Raw genomic sequence first — 16,172 nt, 5'->3', positions numbered from 1 at the left:
TTTATCTATCAATATTGTTGAAATGAAGATTAAATAGCTGGATGTTGAAATATGTTGAAAAAGTCAAAACTTTACATGGGGTGTACTTACTTTTTCACGTGACTGTATGGAAAGTGTCAAAATAAATGAAAATTTGATTTCACTAATCAAAGCCAAAACATGAGACCTCACAACCAGATGTCGTGGCTTTCCTTCTATAACATCACAGGAATGGGAAACCACGGCAGGGTGACTGAAGATGAGATTGAAGACTGGCCAATTAATAAATAAATGGGTTATTATAAGTAATATACATTTAAAAAGCAAATATTGAGTCAATTACCTGGGCCCAAGAATAGTCCATAGGGACAGTGGGAGGTGGCACTTCAGGAGCTGGTACGATGTCTCCTTTGGTCACAAGGTCATTATACACAGCACTGAAAAAGAGTGAGAAATAAATCTTCCTGTATTTGTACGTTTTGCCTGGTAAACTTGTGGGTATTTACATGATCGTTCATTTTATCAAATGTACAGGGTGTCTCAATAACATGTATACAGACCTTGATATTTCATAAAATGTAATTAATAGCAGAGAGAGGAACAATGTTGAGTGTACCTAATACCTAACAGATGGCATTGCCATGTGATGGAATGATTGCATGTCATCAATCAGCTGCTAACCACAAGGTGGTGTCGAAAGACAAGATTGTATTATTTTCTATATATATAAAGTCTGTGTCTGTATATATTTTGAGACACCCTGAATGTCTAATATATATATATATATATATATATATATATATATATATATATATATATATATATATATATATATATATATATATACATATATATATATATATATATATATATATGCATCTATAAGTATTGGAACAGTGAAGTCAAATTAGTTATTATTGCTATATATTCAAAAAATTTGGATTTGAAATCAAAAGATGAATTAATATGAGGCAAGAGTACAGAATGTCAGCTTTTATTTATTGGTATTTCTATGTATACATGTTTTAGCATTGGAGAACAATAACACCTTTTATGTTCAGTCCACCCATTTTAGGTCAGCATAAGTATTGGAACAGATCAACTTAACGTAAATTAAAGTAGTTGCATATCGTTATATGCAATAACTGCATTGAGCCTGTAACCCATCAACAACAAACTCTTGGTATCTTCTTTTGAGATGCTTTGACAAACATTTTACTGCAGCCATTTTCAGTTGTTATTTGTTTGGGGGTTTCTGACTTTAGTCTCCTCTTCAGCAAGTGCACAATGCATGCTGCATTTGATATAAAACAGGAGATTGGCTAGGCCAGTCTGAAACCTTCAACCTTTTTCCCTGATGAACTCCTTGGTTGCATTGGCAGTGTGTTTTGGGTTATTGTTTTGCTGCATGGTGAAGCGCTGCCCAATGAGTTTGCAGGCATTTTCTTGTACATAGGCAGACAAAATGTTTCTGTACGCTTCTGAATTCATTCTGCTGCTGCCATTAGTTACATCATCAATAAAGATGCGTGAGCCAGTTCCAGAGTTAGCCGTGCAAGCCCAAGCCATGATATTACCTCCACCATGCTTCACAGATGAGGTCGTATGCTTTGGATCATCTCCCTTTCCTTACTTTATCCACACTTTCACCTTTCCATCGCTTTGATAAAGGTTTATTTTCGTCTCATCTGTTCATAAAACATTGTTCCAGAACTCCACTCGCTCACCTCTGTACTTGTTGGAAATTCTAATCTGGCCTTTCTATTTTTGGTGCTGATGAGAGGTTTACATAGTTCTGATGATGTTTCTGTCATCAACTGTAGTTGTTTTCCTTTGCCGACCTTGTCATTGTCTATTGCCAAGTACACTAATGGTTTATTTCTTTGTTAAGATATTCAAAATTGTTGTGTTTGCGATTCCAAATTTTTGTGCTGTGGTTCCAATGGAATTCTTCTGTTCTTTCAGCTTTCAAATTGCTTGTTTATCTTTCATATACAGTTATCAGGTCTTCATGTTAGTTTATGCCGACTGACCCAAGTCTGTTAGTTTATCCCACGGCAGACTCCCTAGGGAAAAGCAACGGCTAAAACCAAGACGAGACATTCACAGCTTTTGTGTGTGAACGATCAATGCAACAAGAAACACCCAACAATCAAGAAACACCTGTCAGTCATTTGTTTCAATACTTATGCTTAATAACATGGGGGACTGAACATAAAAAGTGCTATTGTTCTGCAATGGTAAAACATGTATACCGGTACATAGAAATACCAATAAATAAAAGTTGGCCTTCTGTACTCTCACCTCATATTCATCTTTTGCTCTCAAACCCAAATTTCTTGAGTATATAGCAATAATAACAAATTTCCCTTCACTGTTCAATACTTATGGAGGGCACTGTACTGCATATTCCTTTATCCAGTTTTTCAAACAGTAGTAGAAGTTTAGGCAAAGAAAAAAAAAAGTTTCAAATTAATATTTTCAAAGCTATTTTGATGTGAACAAAGAGTAACATAAAAATTATGAACAAATTATTAATGAGAAAATTCTCAAATTCTAATGTTTCCTTTACAATTAAGAAACCAGAAAGCATCTCCAAAAGCAAAGGCCACCCGTGTCCGATTGGTACTCAAACTTAATGAAAATTAGTTTTAACAAATTGTACATTTTATTAATTTGTGTTCCCCATATTCTCAAAAGAAAGGTTTGTTGAAGATTTGATGACAAAAGCTCAATTGGTAAAAATGTTATGCTGGGACAGACTCGCTGGAGCTCAATAGTACATAAAGAAAGATGGAAGCAATTTTAAAAAACGGGGCATCTCATGCTTGACGCGCTGCATTTGGGCTAATAACGGCTATTTATAGTCACAATGACCTTACCCTTTCACACATTGACCCAATGTTTAATCATTTTCTCCATGTTCTCAAAATAAATGTTCGATGAAAATTTGATGACAAAAGCTCAGATGGTTAAAAAAAAACTAGAACAATGTGACTATGTCAGCAATATGCCTCCGCATAGTCCCACAATGGGTAGATGCCATCACTGCATATGTATGGGTAGGGGATCACGTTTGTGAAGTTTCATGTTGATCGGATAAGGTTCGTTTTGCTAACCAAGATGGCTGCCAAACCACATGACTTATGACATCATCATTTTCAAACTATATGCAACAGTGGTGTTAGATGATATTTGTAAAATTTCGCATCAATAGGGTGAGCGGTTTCAGATATAATTATTTAATATTTTCCTTCAATCCAATATGGCTGCCAAACCATGTGATCTATGATGTCATAAATTTAATATTTCAATACAAATGGGTCATAGATCATGTGCATGCAATTTCAGATTTTTAGGATAAGGAATTCGATTAAAACATTTTTGGCTGGTATACCACATCACCTATGATGTCATCATTATCATGCTTTTGTTCCCCATTGGAAGTACTTGACAATGTGCCAAGTTTAAAAAATTTCAATTCTGCGGTTTTCCGAGAAATAATTTTTTTTTTATTTGCTTCTAATCCAAGATGGCTGCCATAACACGTGACCTATGATGTCACAATTATCATAAAAACATTCCGCATGGGTGCCAATCCTACCCTGAAAGTTTCGTCTCAATTGGACATATGGTTGCTGAGAAAAACGAGGTTTAGCCCGTACGGATAGACGGACATACGGACGGACAACCTGGAAACATAATGCCTCCGGCGACTTTGTCGGCGCAAGCGTAAAAAAAGCTGTCAGACACGCACGCACCAAGTTTCTTGTGATCCAAGACTGTGCCAAATATGACTGATGGGATTGAGATCCGAAACAAAAGCCCCCAGAAAATTGCAAAAACCCATCTCCCACTGCATGGATGGACTAATAACAAAACAGAACACTACAAAACAACAACAACATGCATTTTAAGGCCATTTCCCCTGCTAGAGCGGGGGTTAGCCTTGCGGTCCCCATGACAAACTTCTCCATTTTGCCCTATTTTCTGCATCTCTCCTTGTTAACCCCCTTGCCCGCATTTCTTCTTCCACCATCTTTAGCCAAGTCTTTCTCGGTCTTCCCCGTCTTCTACTTCCTTCTACATTCATTTCCATCACTCTTCTCAACCAGTCACTTTCATCCTTCCTCAACACATGACAAAACCATCTCAACCTGTTCCTCTTCACAGCATCAATCACAGGCTCTATTCCCATCATCTTTCGCAATTCATCATTTGTCTTCCTCTCTCTCAACGATATTCCGCACATCCACCGAACCATTCGCATTTCCACCCTTTCCAGCCTTCGTTGCTGCTCTACATTCATGACCCATGTCTCGCTCCCATAAATCATAACTCTTCTCACACATGCAGCATACACCTTTCCCTTCAGCTTCAACGACACTCCTCATCAGCATGCCACTCAGTTCCCGAAACTTCTTCCATGCACATCTCACTCTAGCAACCGTTGCCGAGTATGATCCACCTTCTCCATTCAGCATGTCTCCAAGGTAGCAAAATGTTTTCACACCTTCCAGCTTCACGCCGTCTCCAAGATCCAACTCAACATTTCCTCCATATGCAGCTCCCTCTGTGCACACCTTACATTTGAATGTAGCTGCCACACTGGTTAATGACCCTCTCAGACCACTACATTTTTGATGAACCCACTCAGCGCACATTGTACATTGAATGGAGTTCACTCCGACACCCTTCCTGCACACAGCACATGGCCACTTCCCAGTTCTTTCCACCTCACCACATGCATAACCACTTGCCATCACCTTCGTCTTTCCTATATTCACCTTCAGACCTTTTGTCTCCATACATTTCTTCCACTTGTTCATCTTTTCCTTCAGTCCATCCATACTTTCCGCAATCAACACCAGATCATCTGCATACAACAACTCCCACGGTAAACCCTCCTTTACGTTCTGAGCCAGCACCTCCATCACAGCTACAAATAGTAGTGGACTTAGTTCCGACCCCTGATGCACTCCCACGTTCACCTCAAACTCACCACTGTTCCCGTCCTTCGTCCTTACAGCTGTGCGTGCTCTTTTGTACATTGCCATCACAACTCTGATCAAACAGAACACTGCACAATAAAAATGGGTGTACGCCACTTAAGATTTTGGTGAAGTTCCAGAAATGGATCTCATAATTTTTAAAAGTGATCACCATTGGGAAATAGGGCCAAAACCAATATATGACATGATATCTCAAAAAGGGTTATGGATGGATTCAGACGAAACTTGGTGGACAAGTTGGGTATGTGACAAGGACGAATCGATTCGATTTTGGTGAACATATGAATCCAGATCCAGATACGGGAGTTTTTAAAACAAGTGATTCTTCACCATTGAGTGATAGGCCTAAAAACGATAAATAACATATTTCAAAAAGTTGTGGACAACTTATGACAAAACTAGGTGGACGAGTTTGTTAGGTGACAAGAACAAGCAGATTCGATTTTGGTTCAGGTCCGAATCCAGATCTGGCCTATCAGTGGGATACAAAACGTAAACTGTTTAGCCTGGCGGGGGTATGTGCTCTACCGAGTGACGTTCTAGTTTTATACATTAATAGGCTGCACAGATTTGGAATGAAACATCCATGACTGCTTTAACAAGAATGTAAACATTTATAATCAGTGTGAAACAGACAAGTCGGGAGACGACGATGGTTCACGAGCGAGCGGTATTCAATGACAAAGGACGGACTATAACCGAAACAGGCCCGGACTGGGGGGTCGGGGGCCCACGTGGCAGGTGTCGGCCCCCGACATGCGGTGTACATGCCTATTTACAAAGGGCCCCAATGCGCTGTGTGCGCAGGCCTTTAAGAGCCAGCTGTACGTAATTGTGTGTGGTGCTGGCCCGGAAATGTCAAAACGAAGGTTACTGACCTTGAAATGATAGAAAATAATGTATAATCAGTTATGAGGTTAGTCAGCTACACAATACCGAAATTCGGTTTGATTCCGACAACTTTGAAAATTTGACCTTTGTGACCTTCAAAAGTCAAAGGTCGAAGATTCTGAAATTTGTTGGAAAACTTGTATTTCTTGATGTATGTGATAATATAAGATCATGTACGACATTTCACCTTATCAGGAAGCGAACAATGTCAAAAAACCATCAAAAATCGACTTTTCTAAATTTCGTGAGCTTGTGACCTTGACCTTGGGGCGAAAATGAAAAATCGAGCTCCATGGGGCTAGACACATGACATTGGCCTAATCAAATACCGAAACCCCTGTCAGATTCCACCAACTCCCTCGGAGAAGATGTAGCTTGAACTCGATTACCCCCTAAAAAGACTTTTTTTCGGGCGTGGCTCCGGCGCAATACGCCCAATCTAGGCAGGACACAACTAGATCATGATATCAACCTCCCATCCAAGTTTCATCAAGATTGGATGACATCATCAGGTAGTTATGCTGCGGACAGACAGACAGACAGACACACACCCATGACGAATATAGTGGTCACTCTGTTTGATAACTCGTGAACCAATAACGGCACAATTCTCGCAAGGTTTTGAAACGCACTGAAAGAGGAAGGGCCTGCATTAGCAAAGAGCTATATTGGGCACCACTCTAAGGTGGACATGACATGCAAATGATTCTAAAATTACAAAAATGATGTTTTGTAAATATACTGTGAAATGTCTATTTTTGTTTGGTCAAACTACCATCACGCCGGCTTTTTCAAGGCGGTGCTTTTGTCAATCAAGGTATTTTCTCTTTTGTAAATTTTGTCTGACTTCATATGTAAAAAGATGGTCAAAAAATTCTTCTTCTTCTCTGTGCCTTAATCCCAACAGTTACGGGTCGACCGCTCTGATCTACGTTCTCCACTCCCCGTTGTCCGCATCTTACTCTCTCAATCCTACGCTCCTCACATTTCTTTCCACGACCCCCTCCACCTTCATCTCATTCGTCATCTTTATAATTTTCCCTCCTATTGGCTCATTCCATGCTTTCCTGATTGGTTCTTCATCCTTTTTCATCACGTGTCCAAACCACCACAACCTAGTCTCTCCAATCCTTTCTGTGATACAACTCCAGCTCTCTTGCTTATCTCCTCATTCCTCGAACTTCCTCTGTGTTATACTCTGATAATCCACCGAAGCATTCTCATCTATGTCCTCTCCTCTTCTCTTTTTCTTAAAGCCAATGTTTCTGCAGCATACATTATAACCGGTCTAATCGCTCACTTGTAGATTTTAACCTTCAATTTTCTTAGTATACTTCTATCACAGAAGACTCCACGAACCCACTCCCATTTTTCCCATTACGCCTTCACTCCATCCTGGATTTCTGCTTCACAACATCCATCCTTTAGCATTAAACAAGGTATTTTAATTTGTCAACTGGTGTCAACTCGCCACCCCTTATAGCTACAATCTTGACCATATATACACCAGTTTTACCATACACCATTACTCTGTCTTTCGAGCAATAACCTTCAATCCCTTCCCCTGTAAGCTCTCTTGCCATTCTTGCGTTTGACTGTGCTGTTATGACAAAGTTATCTGTGAACAAGAGAACAGGACTTTTTTGCCTGAGTTAAATGTGTTTGCGACATGCAAAACCAAAATAACAACTAATCGGATTACTTGTTAGAGCCGATAAATCGCAGCGACAGAAAAGGTTTGACGCACCTCGGAAATATTTTTCAGATAAGCGCATCAAAGCTGACTAAAGACTAAAGCGCACTAAAGACTAAAGCTGACTATCCGTATTTTTAACTTTGTTGATTTTAAAAGTAGTTTTAATTTAAAAAAATGTTTTTTTGGGGTTTTTTTTAATTTTTAATTATTTTTGTTTGTTAATTTTGAAATGTATTTTTAATTTTAAAAAAATGTTTTTTTTTTGTTTTTTTTTTAATTTTTAATTCTATTTTGTTCATTAATTTTTAAATGTATTTTTAATTAAAAAAGTTTTTTTTAGTTTTAATTTTTTTTTAATTTTTCATTCTATTTTGTTGATTAATTTTTAAATGTATTTTTAATTTAAAAAATGTTTTTTTTATTTTTTTGTTTTTTTAATTTTTAATTCTATTTTGTTTGTTAATTTTTAAATGTATTTTTAATTTAAAAAATGTTTTTTTGTTTTTAATTTTTTAAAATGTTTAATTCTATTTTGTTTGTTAATTTTTAAAATGTATTTTGAATTAAAAAAAAAGTTTTTAGTTTTTACATTTTTTTTTATTTTTAATTTTTTTTTTAATTTAAAGTTTGTCTGCCCTTTCCCACAATCCCTTCATTTACATGACAGCCGATAACCATGCAGATCTGCAACAAAACTTTGCCGGCACAGGAAAACAAAGAATAACTCCAGAACATGGCTAAAGGAAGACATCAAAACATCGGAAAGAGAGCAGCCAACAAGGCATAATGATACTGAAGCAACAACCAAAGCCAGGCCACATATATCGTTCATGAGTAAAATTAATCTTGGGATGACAAGCATCGTAATAATTTTTTATACCGTATTTTTACTCCAAGTTCATCAAAGTTCTTTGGCACAAACGCTCCTGCTGCAGCAAGGGCTCTATTCTTAGCCACAGCTGTTTCAGCCTCTCCATGTGCACAGGCCCCCGCATGACCAAACTGTACCTGTATCGGAAGCAATACAATGAAATGTGAAACAACAGCCAGAAGTAAAGTTTTATGTTGAAGCCACTTTTGTTAAACCATAGAGATTACCAACACCAAGAGCTTTTCTTCTTGCAATGGCTGAAATCAACAGGAGAGGACGTTGATGGAGGTGTGCGAACCGCCGTGGAGAGCAAGGGGAAGTTCACGTTTTGGGCATTAACTCTTCGTCGGAGCATAAACGACCCTTCATCATTGACCTTTTTTTACTCCGACGAAGGATTAACACCCGAAACGTGAACTTGTCCTTGCTTCCCATGCGGTTAGCACATCTTGATTTCATCCATTGTTGTACCTACTGTATCTACCAATGCAGATCAACACAAGCTTTCACCAACAAGACGAGTTCTTCATTATACGTGTTTTTTTTTTTTGCAATGGTTGCCCCTTAACCAAGATAATAATAGTCAGGTTCACTATGTTTTTTCGTTCAAAATTTTGGTAGATTAGCAAAACTATACATTTCTGGAATATTCAGAGCATGAGGAATCAAAAAATTAATGTTTGCATTTGCGTAGACACCTTTGCGAAAATGACCCTCAGGACAGTGATGAAGATCTGTAAAAGCATATTCCAGAACGGTATAGACCTAGTAGATCCTGTGTATAGGACTTGTAGTTCAATCTGATACTAACAAGGCTGCTTTCTTGCTTTATAAACCCATACCTATAACTTCAAAGGACTTGCTCCTTCAAAGGACTCATGTATTATGTAATACAGTTATATCACAAATATAAAGACAATGGTTTTCAATCACCTTTGTTTGTTGCTTTTCTATAATCCTGAGCACTATTTTGAGGCCTTTATTGGATTCCTTGACCCAGAAAACATAGGATTAGCATATTTAATTAAGTCTCTAGGTTGACTAGAAGCCGAGATAGCGCAAAATATGTATTTTATGGCGGCCATTTTGAAAATCCAAAATGGCGGCCATGCAGGTGTCTGTGCAAATGCCAACATTGATTTTCTGATTCTCCATGCTCTGATGATTCCAAAAATGTATAGGTTTGCTAATCTCCCTAAATTTTGAACGAAATTATATTTGTTAACATAGTGAACCTGACTATAAGTGAAAACATTGCAACACTAATATACTATGAGCATGCAAGTTTCAGCACTAAATCATATAATAATGAAGACTTTGAGGTAAAGTACCTCAGAGGCAAACATTGTGGCACAGGTTCCGATGCACCACGCCACTACCGGCTTGGTCACGACACCCGACTTGATTGCCTCACCAACCTGGTACTCCTCTGTACCACCAACCTGTTTAACAAGGAAACCACACGATTATTCAAGTGGGTGCATGCACAAGTTCTCACGACTAAAGTTAAACCTAAATCCAATAACATGAACACTGAACAGGCCATATATGTACATATATAGATTAAACATATGCACGGCCTGTAAAACCAAACATCCATGTATATATATATTTTTTGTCATTTGTTTTTGGGCAAATATCAATCAATGTTTTTGTCCCCCAAACATCCGACAACGTCGGAGATGGGGGACATTAAAGTGAGCTCCGTCTGACCGATGGATCATCCGTCCATGTACATTTGTGTGCGTGATATTTTAAACAAGCGTTGAACATTTTGCTTTCATATTGCAGATATCTAGTCCTCGTGACATTATCTCAACCCCATTAGTTCACGGCTGCAATTGGCTGAATTCTGTTGTCGTGGCAACCATCTCGGTAATTTTGATTGTGTATAATATTTGTATAATATTTGTGAGGCTCTTTCTTGCCTTGTTTTTCGTCAAATAGGCAGTGTGTGTGTGTGTGTGTGTTTGTGTGTGTCTGTGTCTGTGCTTTTGTGTGCATTTGTGTGTGTGACAACCACCCAAAAGTCTTGGGAACCTCGAGTATCAGCTCCTTGTTATTGTTCTATTGGGTTAGAGTACAAAAAGTACAAATTTACTTCATATTTGAAGTTGTTCATTCGGTGTTATAGCATTTAGTTACATTTATTCCATTGCATTAAGGGCATTTAATAATTTGTAGGAACAGGGAATTGTTTGCATCCTTGAACCATAACATTTTGCTCATTATAAACTTGCATGTATGCTTGTGATATGTCATTGGTTTCATTAATCCAACGTTGATTGTTGCTTCGGCCTATAATTCACGAATTTCCGACATCATACCATTATTGAACGTTCCTACTTTTCCTTTAGTATCTTATGCCTTGTTGGCTAAATGGAACGTCAACACGTCGTCGCATATTCATGCAAACATAATGCCAGTTTCAAAGAAAAACATGAATGAAAGGTGCACATTCATGGTCTATAGTACCCAAAGGGGGGTGGGGGAGCTGCCATTCAGTGTGGATATGAGTATTGTTAATGTGGTCACATCGGCCAACCGGTCCAGACGTCAGATCCGGATAAAGGGCCTATTTGAACCAATAGCGAGCTGAATTTGGAATGTCCATGGCCGATCGGTCGGGGCGCCAGACTTCTCTCTGCGCCGAGCACTCAAAATGGTGGTGTAAGCGGATCACCGTGCCCAGTGGTAGATAATTTATTTGAGCGTTACACACTCCAAACCAGTTGTCCTCTAAAAGGGTTAGAAAAGACGACACGGCTATTTCCCGTGACAGTCCAATCTGTTCAATGAGACCCAGTGAACTCAAAGTGTGTATCCTAATGGGGAGCAGACAGAGAACAGAAATTCCTCCATTATAATCAACTAATTTACAATACAAGAGATCCGCGCACCGGGGTTTCGTATGGTCAGAAGGTCTAAAATTATTACATCCTTAAAGGCCTCAAGCATTCCACAAAAGAAGGACCAGATAGAAATGCAGGGCATAGAATACAAATTATGGCCCGTTTGGGCACTGCAAAATCAAGGGCAACCACTGGACTGAGGGGGCCAGAGATAAGCGGGGGTTGTGGTCCTGGGCATCTGCAGGAGGGTTGGCTGGCTGCAGCAGCAACCTTCGGGTGGAGGGATGGATCACTCAACTAACCAGCAGTCTCCTCCTCCTTTGGAGCTGTGCACAGCACTGCCACCTTCGACAAACTACAGACCAGACGAGCTTGAGCTGTTCACAGCCAGCCCATTATTGCCCTCGATGACACCCCGCCCCATTACGTCACCAAGGCCCGCCCGCTCATCACCTCTTGACCGATCAGGCGCCACAAGGGGAAATCCTACCCACTTTCATTATAAAAGCACATAAAAGATGGATGACGAAAGATAATCCATTAAAAAGGACTCAAGGGAGAAGCGGTTTTCGATGCAACTATTTGGAAGGGAGACCACATGCTTTCTCTGTACAATAATCGATGCATATGCCTTACCAGCAAAAGTACCCAGCATTGCACTGCTGGGCAATGCGGTGTCGCTTAGTGACGGGAATACTTAGAGGGGGGGGGGGGACAGGAGGGGGAGCAGAGGGGGAAGGTTGGGGTTGTGGAGGGGGGGGATAGAGAGGAAGGAGCGGGAGGGGAGGAAGAGGGAAGGGGGAGGGGAAAGGGGTGCGGGAGAGAGAGTGGTGGGGGATAGAGACAAAGGGGTGGGGGAGAGAGAGACAGAGAGAGGTGGGGGAGAGTGAGAGACAAAGAGAGGGGTGGGGAGAGTGAGACAGAGAGAGGTGGGGGAGAGTGAGAGACAAAGAGAAGGGTGGGGAGAGTGAGACAGAGAGAGGTGGGGGAGAGTGAGAGACAAAGAGAGGGGTGGGGAGAGTGAGACAGAGAGAGGTGGGGGAGAGTGAGAGACAAAGAGAGGGGTGGGGAGAGTGAGACAGAGAGAGGTGGGGGAGAGTGAGAGACAAAGAGAGGGGTGGGGAGAGTGAGAGACAAAGAGAGGGGTGGGGAGAGTGAGACAGAGAGAGGTGGGGGAGAGTGAGAGACAAAGAGAGGGGTGGGGAGAGTGAGAGACAAAGAGAGGGGTGGGGAGAGTCAGACAGAGAGAGGTGGGGGAGAGTGAGAGACAAAGAGAGGGGTGGGGAGAGTGAGAGACAAAGAGAGGGGTGGGGAGAGTGAGACAGAGAGAGGTGGGGGAGAGTGAGACAGAGAGAGGTGGGGGAGAGTGAGAGACAAAGAGAGGGGTGGGGAGAGTGAGACAGAGAGAGGTGGGGGAGAGTGAGAGACAAAGAGAGGGGTGGGGAGAGTGAGACAGAGAGAGGTGGGGGAGAGTGAGAGACAAAGAGAGGGGTGGGGAGAGTGAGAGACAAAGAGAGGGGTGGGGAGAGTCAGACAGAGAGAGGTGGGGGAGAGTGAGACAGAGAGAGGTGGGGGAGAGTGAGACAGAGAGAGGTGGGGGAGAGTGAGAGACAAAGAGAGGGGTGGGGAGAGTCAGACAGAGAGAGGTGGGGGAGAGTGAGACAGAGAGAGGTGGGGGAGAGTGAGACAGAGAGTGGTGGGGAGAGTGAGACAGAGAGGTGGGGGAGAGTGAGAGACAAAGAGAGGGGTGGGGAGAGTCAGACAGAGAGGTGGGGGAGAGTGAGACAGAGAGAGGTGGGGGAGAGTGAGACAGAGAGAGGTGGGGGAGAGTGAGACAGAGAGAGGTGGGGGAGAGTGAGACGGAGAGGGGTGGGGAGAGTCAGACAGAGAGAGGTGGGGGAGAGTGAGACAGAGAGAGGTGGGGGAGAGTGAGAGACAAAGAGAGAGGTGGGTGAGAGTGAGACAGAGAGAGGTGGGGGAGAGTGAGAGACAAAGAGAGGGGTGGGGAGAGTGAGAGACAAAGAGAGGGGTGGGGAGAGTGAGACAGAGAGAGGTGGGGGAGAGTGAGACAGAGAGAGGTGGGGGAGAGTGAGAGACAAAGAGAGGGGTGGGGAGAGTGAGACAGAGAGGTGGGGGAGAGTGAGAGACAAAGAGAGGGGTGGGGAGAGTCAGACAGAGAGAGGTGGGGGAGAGTGAGACAGAGAGACGTGGGGGAGAGTGAGAGACAAAGAGAGGGGTGGGGAGAGTGAGAGACAAAGAGAGGGGTGGGGAGAGTGAGAGACAAAGAGAGAGGTGGGGGAGAGTGAGACAGAGAGAGGTGGGGGAGAGTGAGAGACAAAGAGAGGGGTGGGGAGAGTGAGAGACAAAGAGAGAGGTGGGGGAGAGTGAGACAGAGAGACGTGGGGGAGAGTGAGAGACAAAGAGAGAGGTGGGGGAGAGTGAGACAGAGAGAGGTGGGGGAGAGTGAGAGACAAAGAGAGGGGTGGGGAGAGTGAGAGACAAAGAGAGGGGTGGGGAGAGTGAGAGACAAAGAGAGGGGTGGGGAGAGTGAGAGACAAAGAGAGGGGTGGGGAGAGTGAGACAGAGAGGTGGGGGAGAGTGAGAGACAAAGAGAGGGGTGGGGAGAGTCAGACAGAGAGAGGTGGGGGAGAGTGAGACAGAGAGAGGTGGGGGAGAGTGAGAGACAAAGAGAGGGGTGGGGAGAGTCAGACAGAGAGAGGTGGGGGAGAGTGAGAGACAAAGAGAGAGGTGGGGGAGAGTGAGACAGAGAGAGGTGGGGGAGAGTGAGAGACAAAGAGAGGGGTGGGGAGAGTGAGAGACAAAGAGAGGGGTGGGGAGAGTGAGACAGAGAGGTGGGGGAGAGTGAGAGACAAAGAGAGGGGTGGGGAGAGTGAGACAGAGAGAGGTGGGGGAGAGTGAGAGACAAAGAGAGGGGTGGGGAGAGTGAGACAGAGAGAGGTGGGGGAGAGTGAGAGACCAAGAGAGGGGTGGGGAGAGTGAGACAGAGAGAGGTGGGGGAGAGTGAGAGACAAAGAGAGGGGTGGGGAGAGTGAGACAGAGAGAGGTGGGGGAGAGTGAGAGACCAAGAGAGGGGTGGGGAGAGTGAGACAGAGAGAGGTGGGGGAGAGTGAGAGACAAAGAGAGGGGTGGGGAGAGTGAGAGACCAAGAGAGGGGTGGGGAGAGTGAGACAGAGAGAGGTGGGGGAGAGCAGAGGACACTGAGGAGCAATTCAAAAATCCCTGCCACCCTCAGTTGAATGTCACCTTGGTCAGCTGGTTCATGAAAGACTTAAGCTTAAAAAAGAAAAAAAAAAAGGAGAAAAAAAAAAAGATGTTTTCCAAATCAATCCTACAAGGTGGGAGTGTAGAGGAATGAGTCCTCCTCCTCCTCTACATTCCAGACAAATATAAAGAGATGAACTGGAACATAAAGGAGACCATCCTCCACTCTATGCACGAATCATGGGGGATGCATGGAAAGGGGGAACATTTCATGGATCAACATGGTCCATGAAACATCATCCTTTACCAAAATTGAGGTGGATACTTCGAGTCCTGGTATGACTCCGTTCCACCTTTTGAAACCCACAAATGGAGATTACAACTAATGGGAGTAATTGGGGTTGCCAAAGTAACATGTACATGATTTTGGGAATAAAGTTGGTTTTCCATTAACAGCATTGGGCACAAGTTGTGTTTCACTAGTATTTGGTTAAATAGCCTGGGTATGATAATAATTTCACCTTGACTTGGGTGTGGGGAGAGGAGGGAGGGAGGTATGGGGGAAGGATCAGAGGGGGAGGGATGGTTACCTTGTTTGTTGTGGTTACCTTGTTGCAGAAATATATAATGTGGAACGAGTCAGTACATTTATGTACTCATGAATTCTCGAAGCATTTGCATGTGTTCTATATCATGGAATATTTACCCGGAGTGCTCTTTCAGGTGGATGCCAGGCAGCGCTACGGGTCATGCCACATTCTATATTTTCGCAAATATATTAAAAAATAAAAACCACCTTTAGAGGCCATTTTTCCCCGCAAAGCGGGGGTTGGCCTTTTTCGGGAACCATGGTTGTTGTTGTTTTTCGGTCCCCTTTTTGAAGCAATGTTTTACGGCCGGATGCCCTTCCTGACGCCAACCCTTTTTGCCGCCTTTAACGACAAACAGGGAATTACCAGTGAGCTGGTACTCAATTAGCCGACCTCGGAAGGATGAATGACAGGCTGAGTCAACCCCCCTGGCGTTAATTCAGCGATCGACCGGGATTCGAACCCAGGATCCTAGGATCCTAAGCCGGCACCCTAGCCGCTAGCCCAACACCAGGGCTAATATGATGAGAAACACTCAAGGCTAATATTTTCGCAAATATGATGGGGCCAATACACTTGGCATACACAAAAATACAGAAATGAAACAGGAACTTCAGACACAATCAAATGCTGAAATCCCTCTACACGAGAACAACGTATATCAGGAATGGCCATTAATCCCAATCCCATATTGTATCGTGCAGAAAATTGTTATAATATCTGCATTTGCAAACACAAAGCACTGGTATATTTTAAAGTACTGTATCTTCCATCGTTAACTAGACTCATCTCCTACAGGTGAAATGCCCACCTCACCAAGCAGCACTATAAGTTTGACCTCCGGTTTGTCTTGGTAACGAAGCATGTGGTCCAAGAAAGTCGAACCAGGATATCTGTTTGAGAGAACCAGAGTAAAATCGTACCACCCAAAAGTAGACCAAGATGTACTGTTGCTCGTCAATAATTATTATTCTCAGCATTGTTTACAGACAATGTTTACAGACATTGTTTACAGACAATGTACAGACAATGTACAGCCAAGTGTTTCCACCTTTTGGA

General features: G+C 42.6%; 1 protein-coding gene across 7 annotated transcripts in view; it reads right to left on the bottom strand.

Annotated features, from left to right (window-relative positions):
* ACLY (ATP citrate lyase) overlaps positions 1-16,172 on the bottom strand; it is a 159,644-nt gene that overhangs the window by 17,073 nt on the left and 126,399 nt on the right. For all 7 annotated transcript variants that reach the window (XM_078785407.1, XM_068127319.2, XM_068127320.2 and 4 more), the window contains 4 exons: positions 15,925-16,006; positions 9,781-9,891; positions 8,459-8,586; positions 323-416 (listed from right to left, as the gene is read on the bottom strand). In XM_078785407.1, the coding sequence (XP_078641533.1) occupies positions 323-416; positions 8,459-8,586; positions 9,781-9,891; positions 15,925-16,006 (415 nt within the window). The remainder of the gene's footprint in view (positions 1-322; positions 417-8,458; positions 8,587-9,780; positions 9,892-15,924; positions 16,007-16,172) is intronic.

This window comes from Myxine glutinosa, chromosome 10 (assembly GCF_964187855.1).
Source record: "Myxine glutinosa chromosome 10, kmMyxGlut1.1, whole genome shotgun sequence".
Lineage (NCBI taxonomy): Eukaryota > Metazoa > Chordata > Myxini > Myxiniformes > Myxinidae > Myxine > Myxine glutinosa.
The sequence above is the reverse complement of the archived record's forward strand: the minus strand, read 5'-3'. Positions and strand labels throughout refer to the sequence as shown.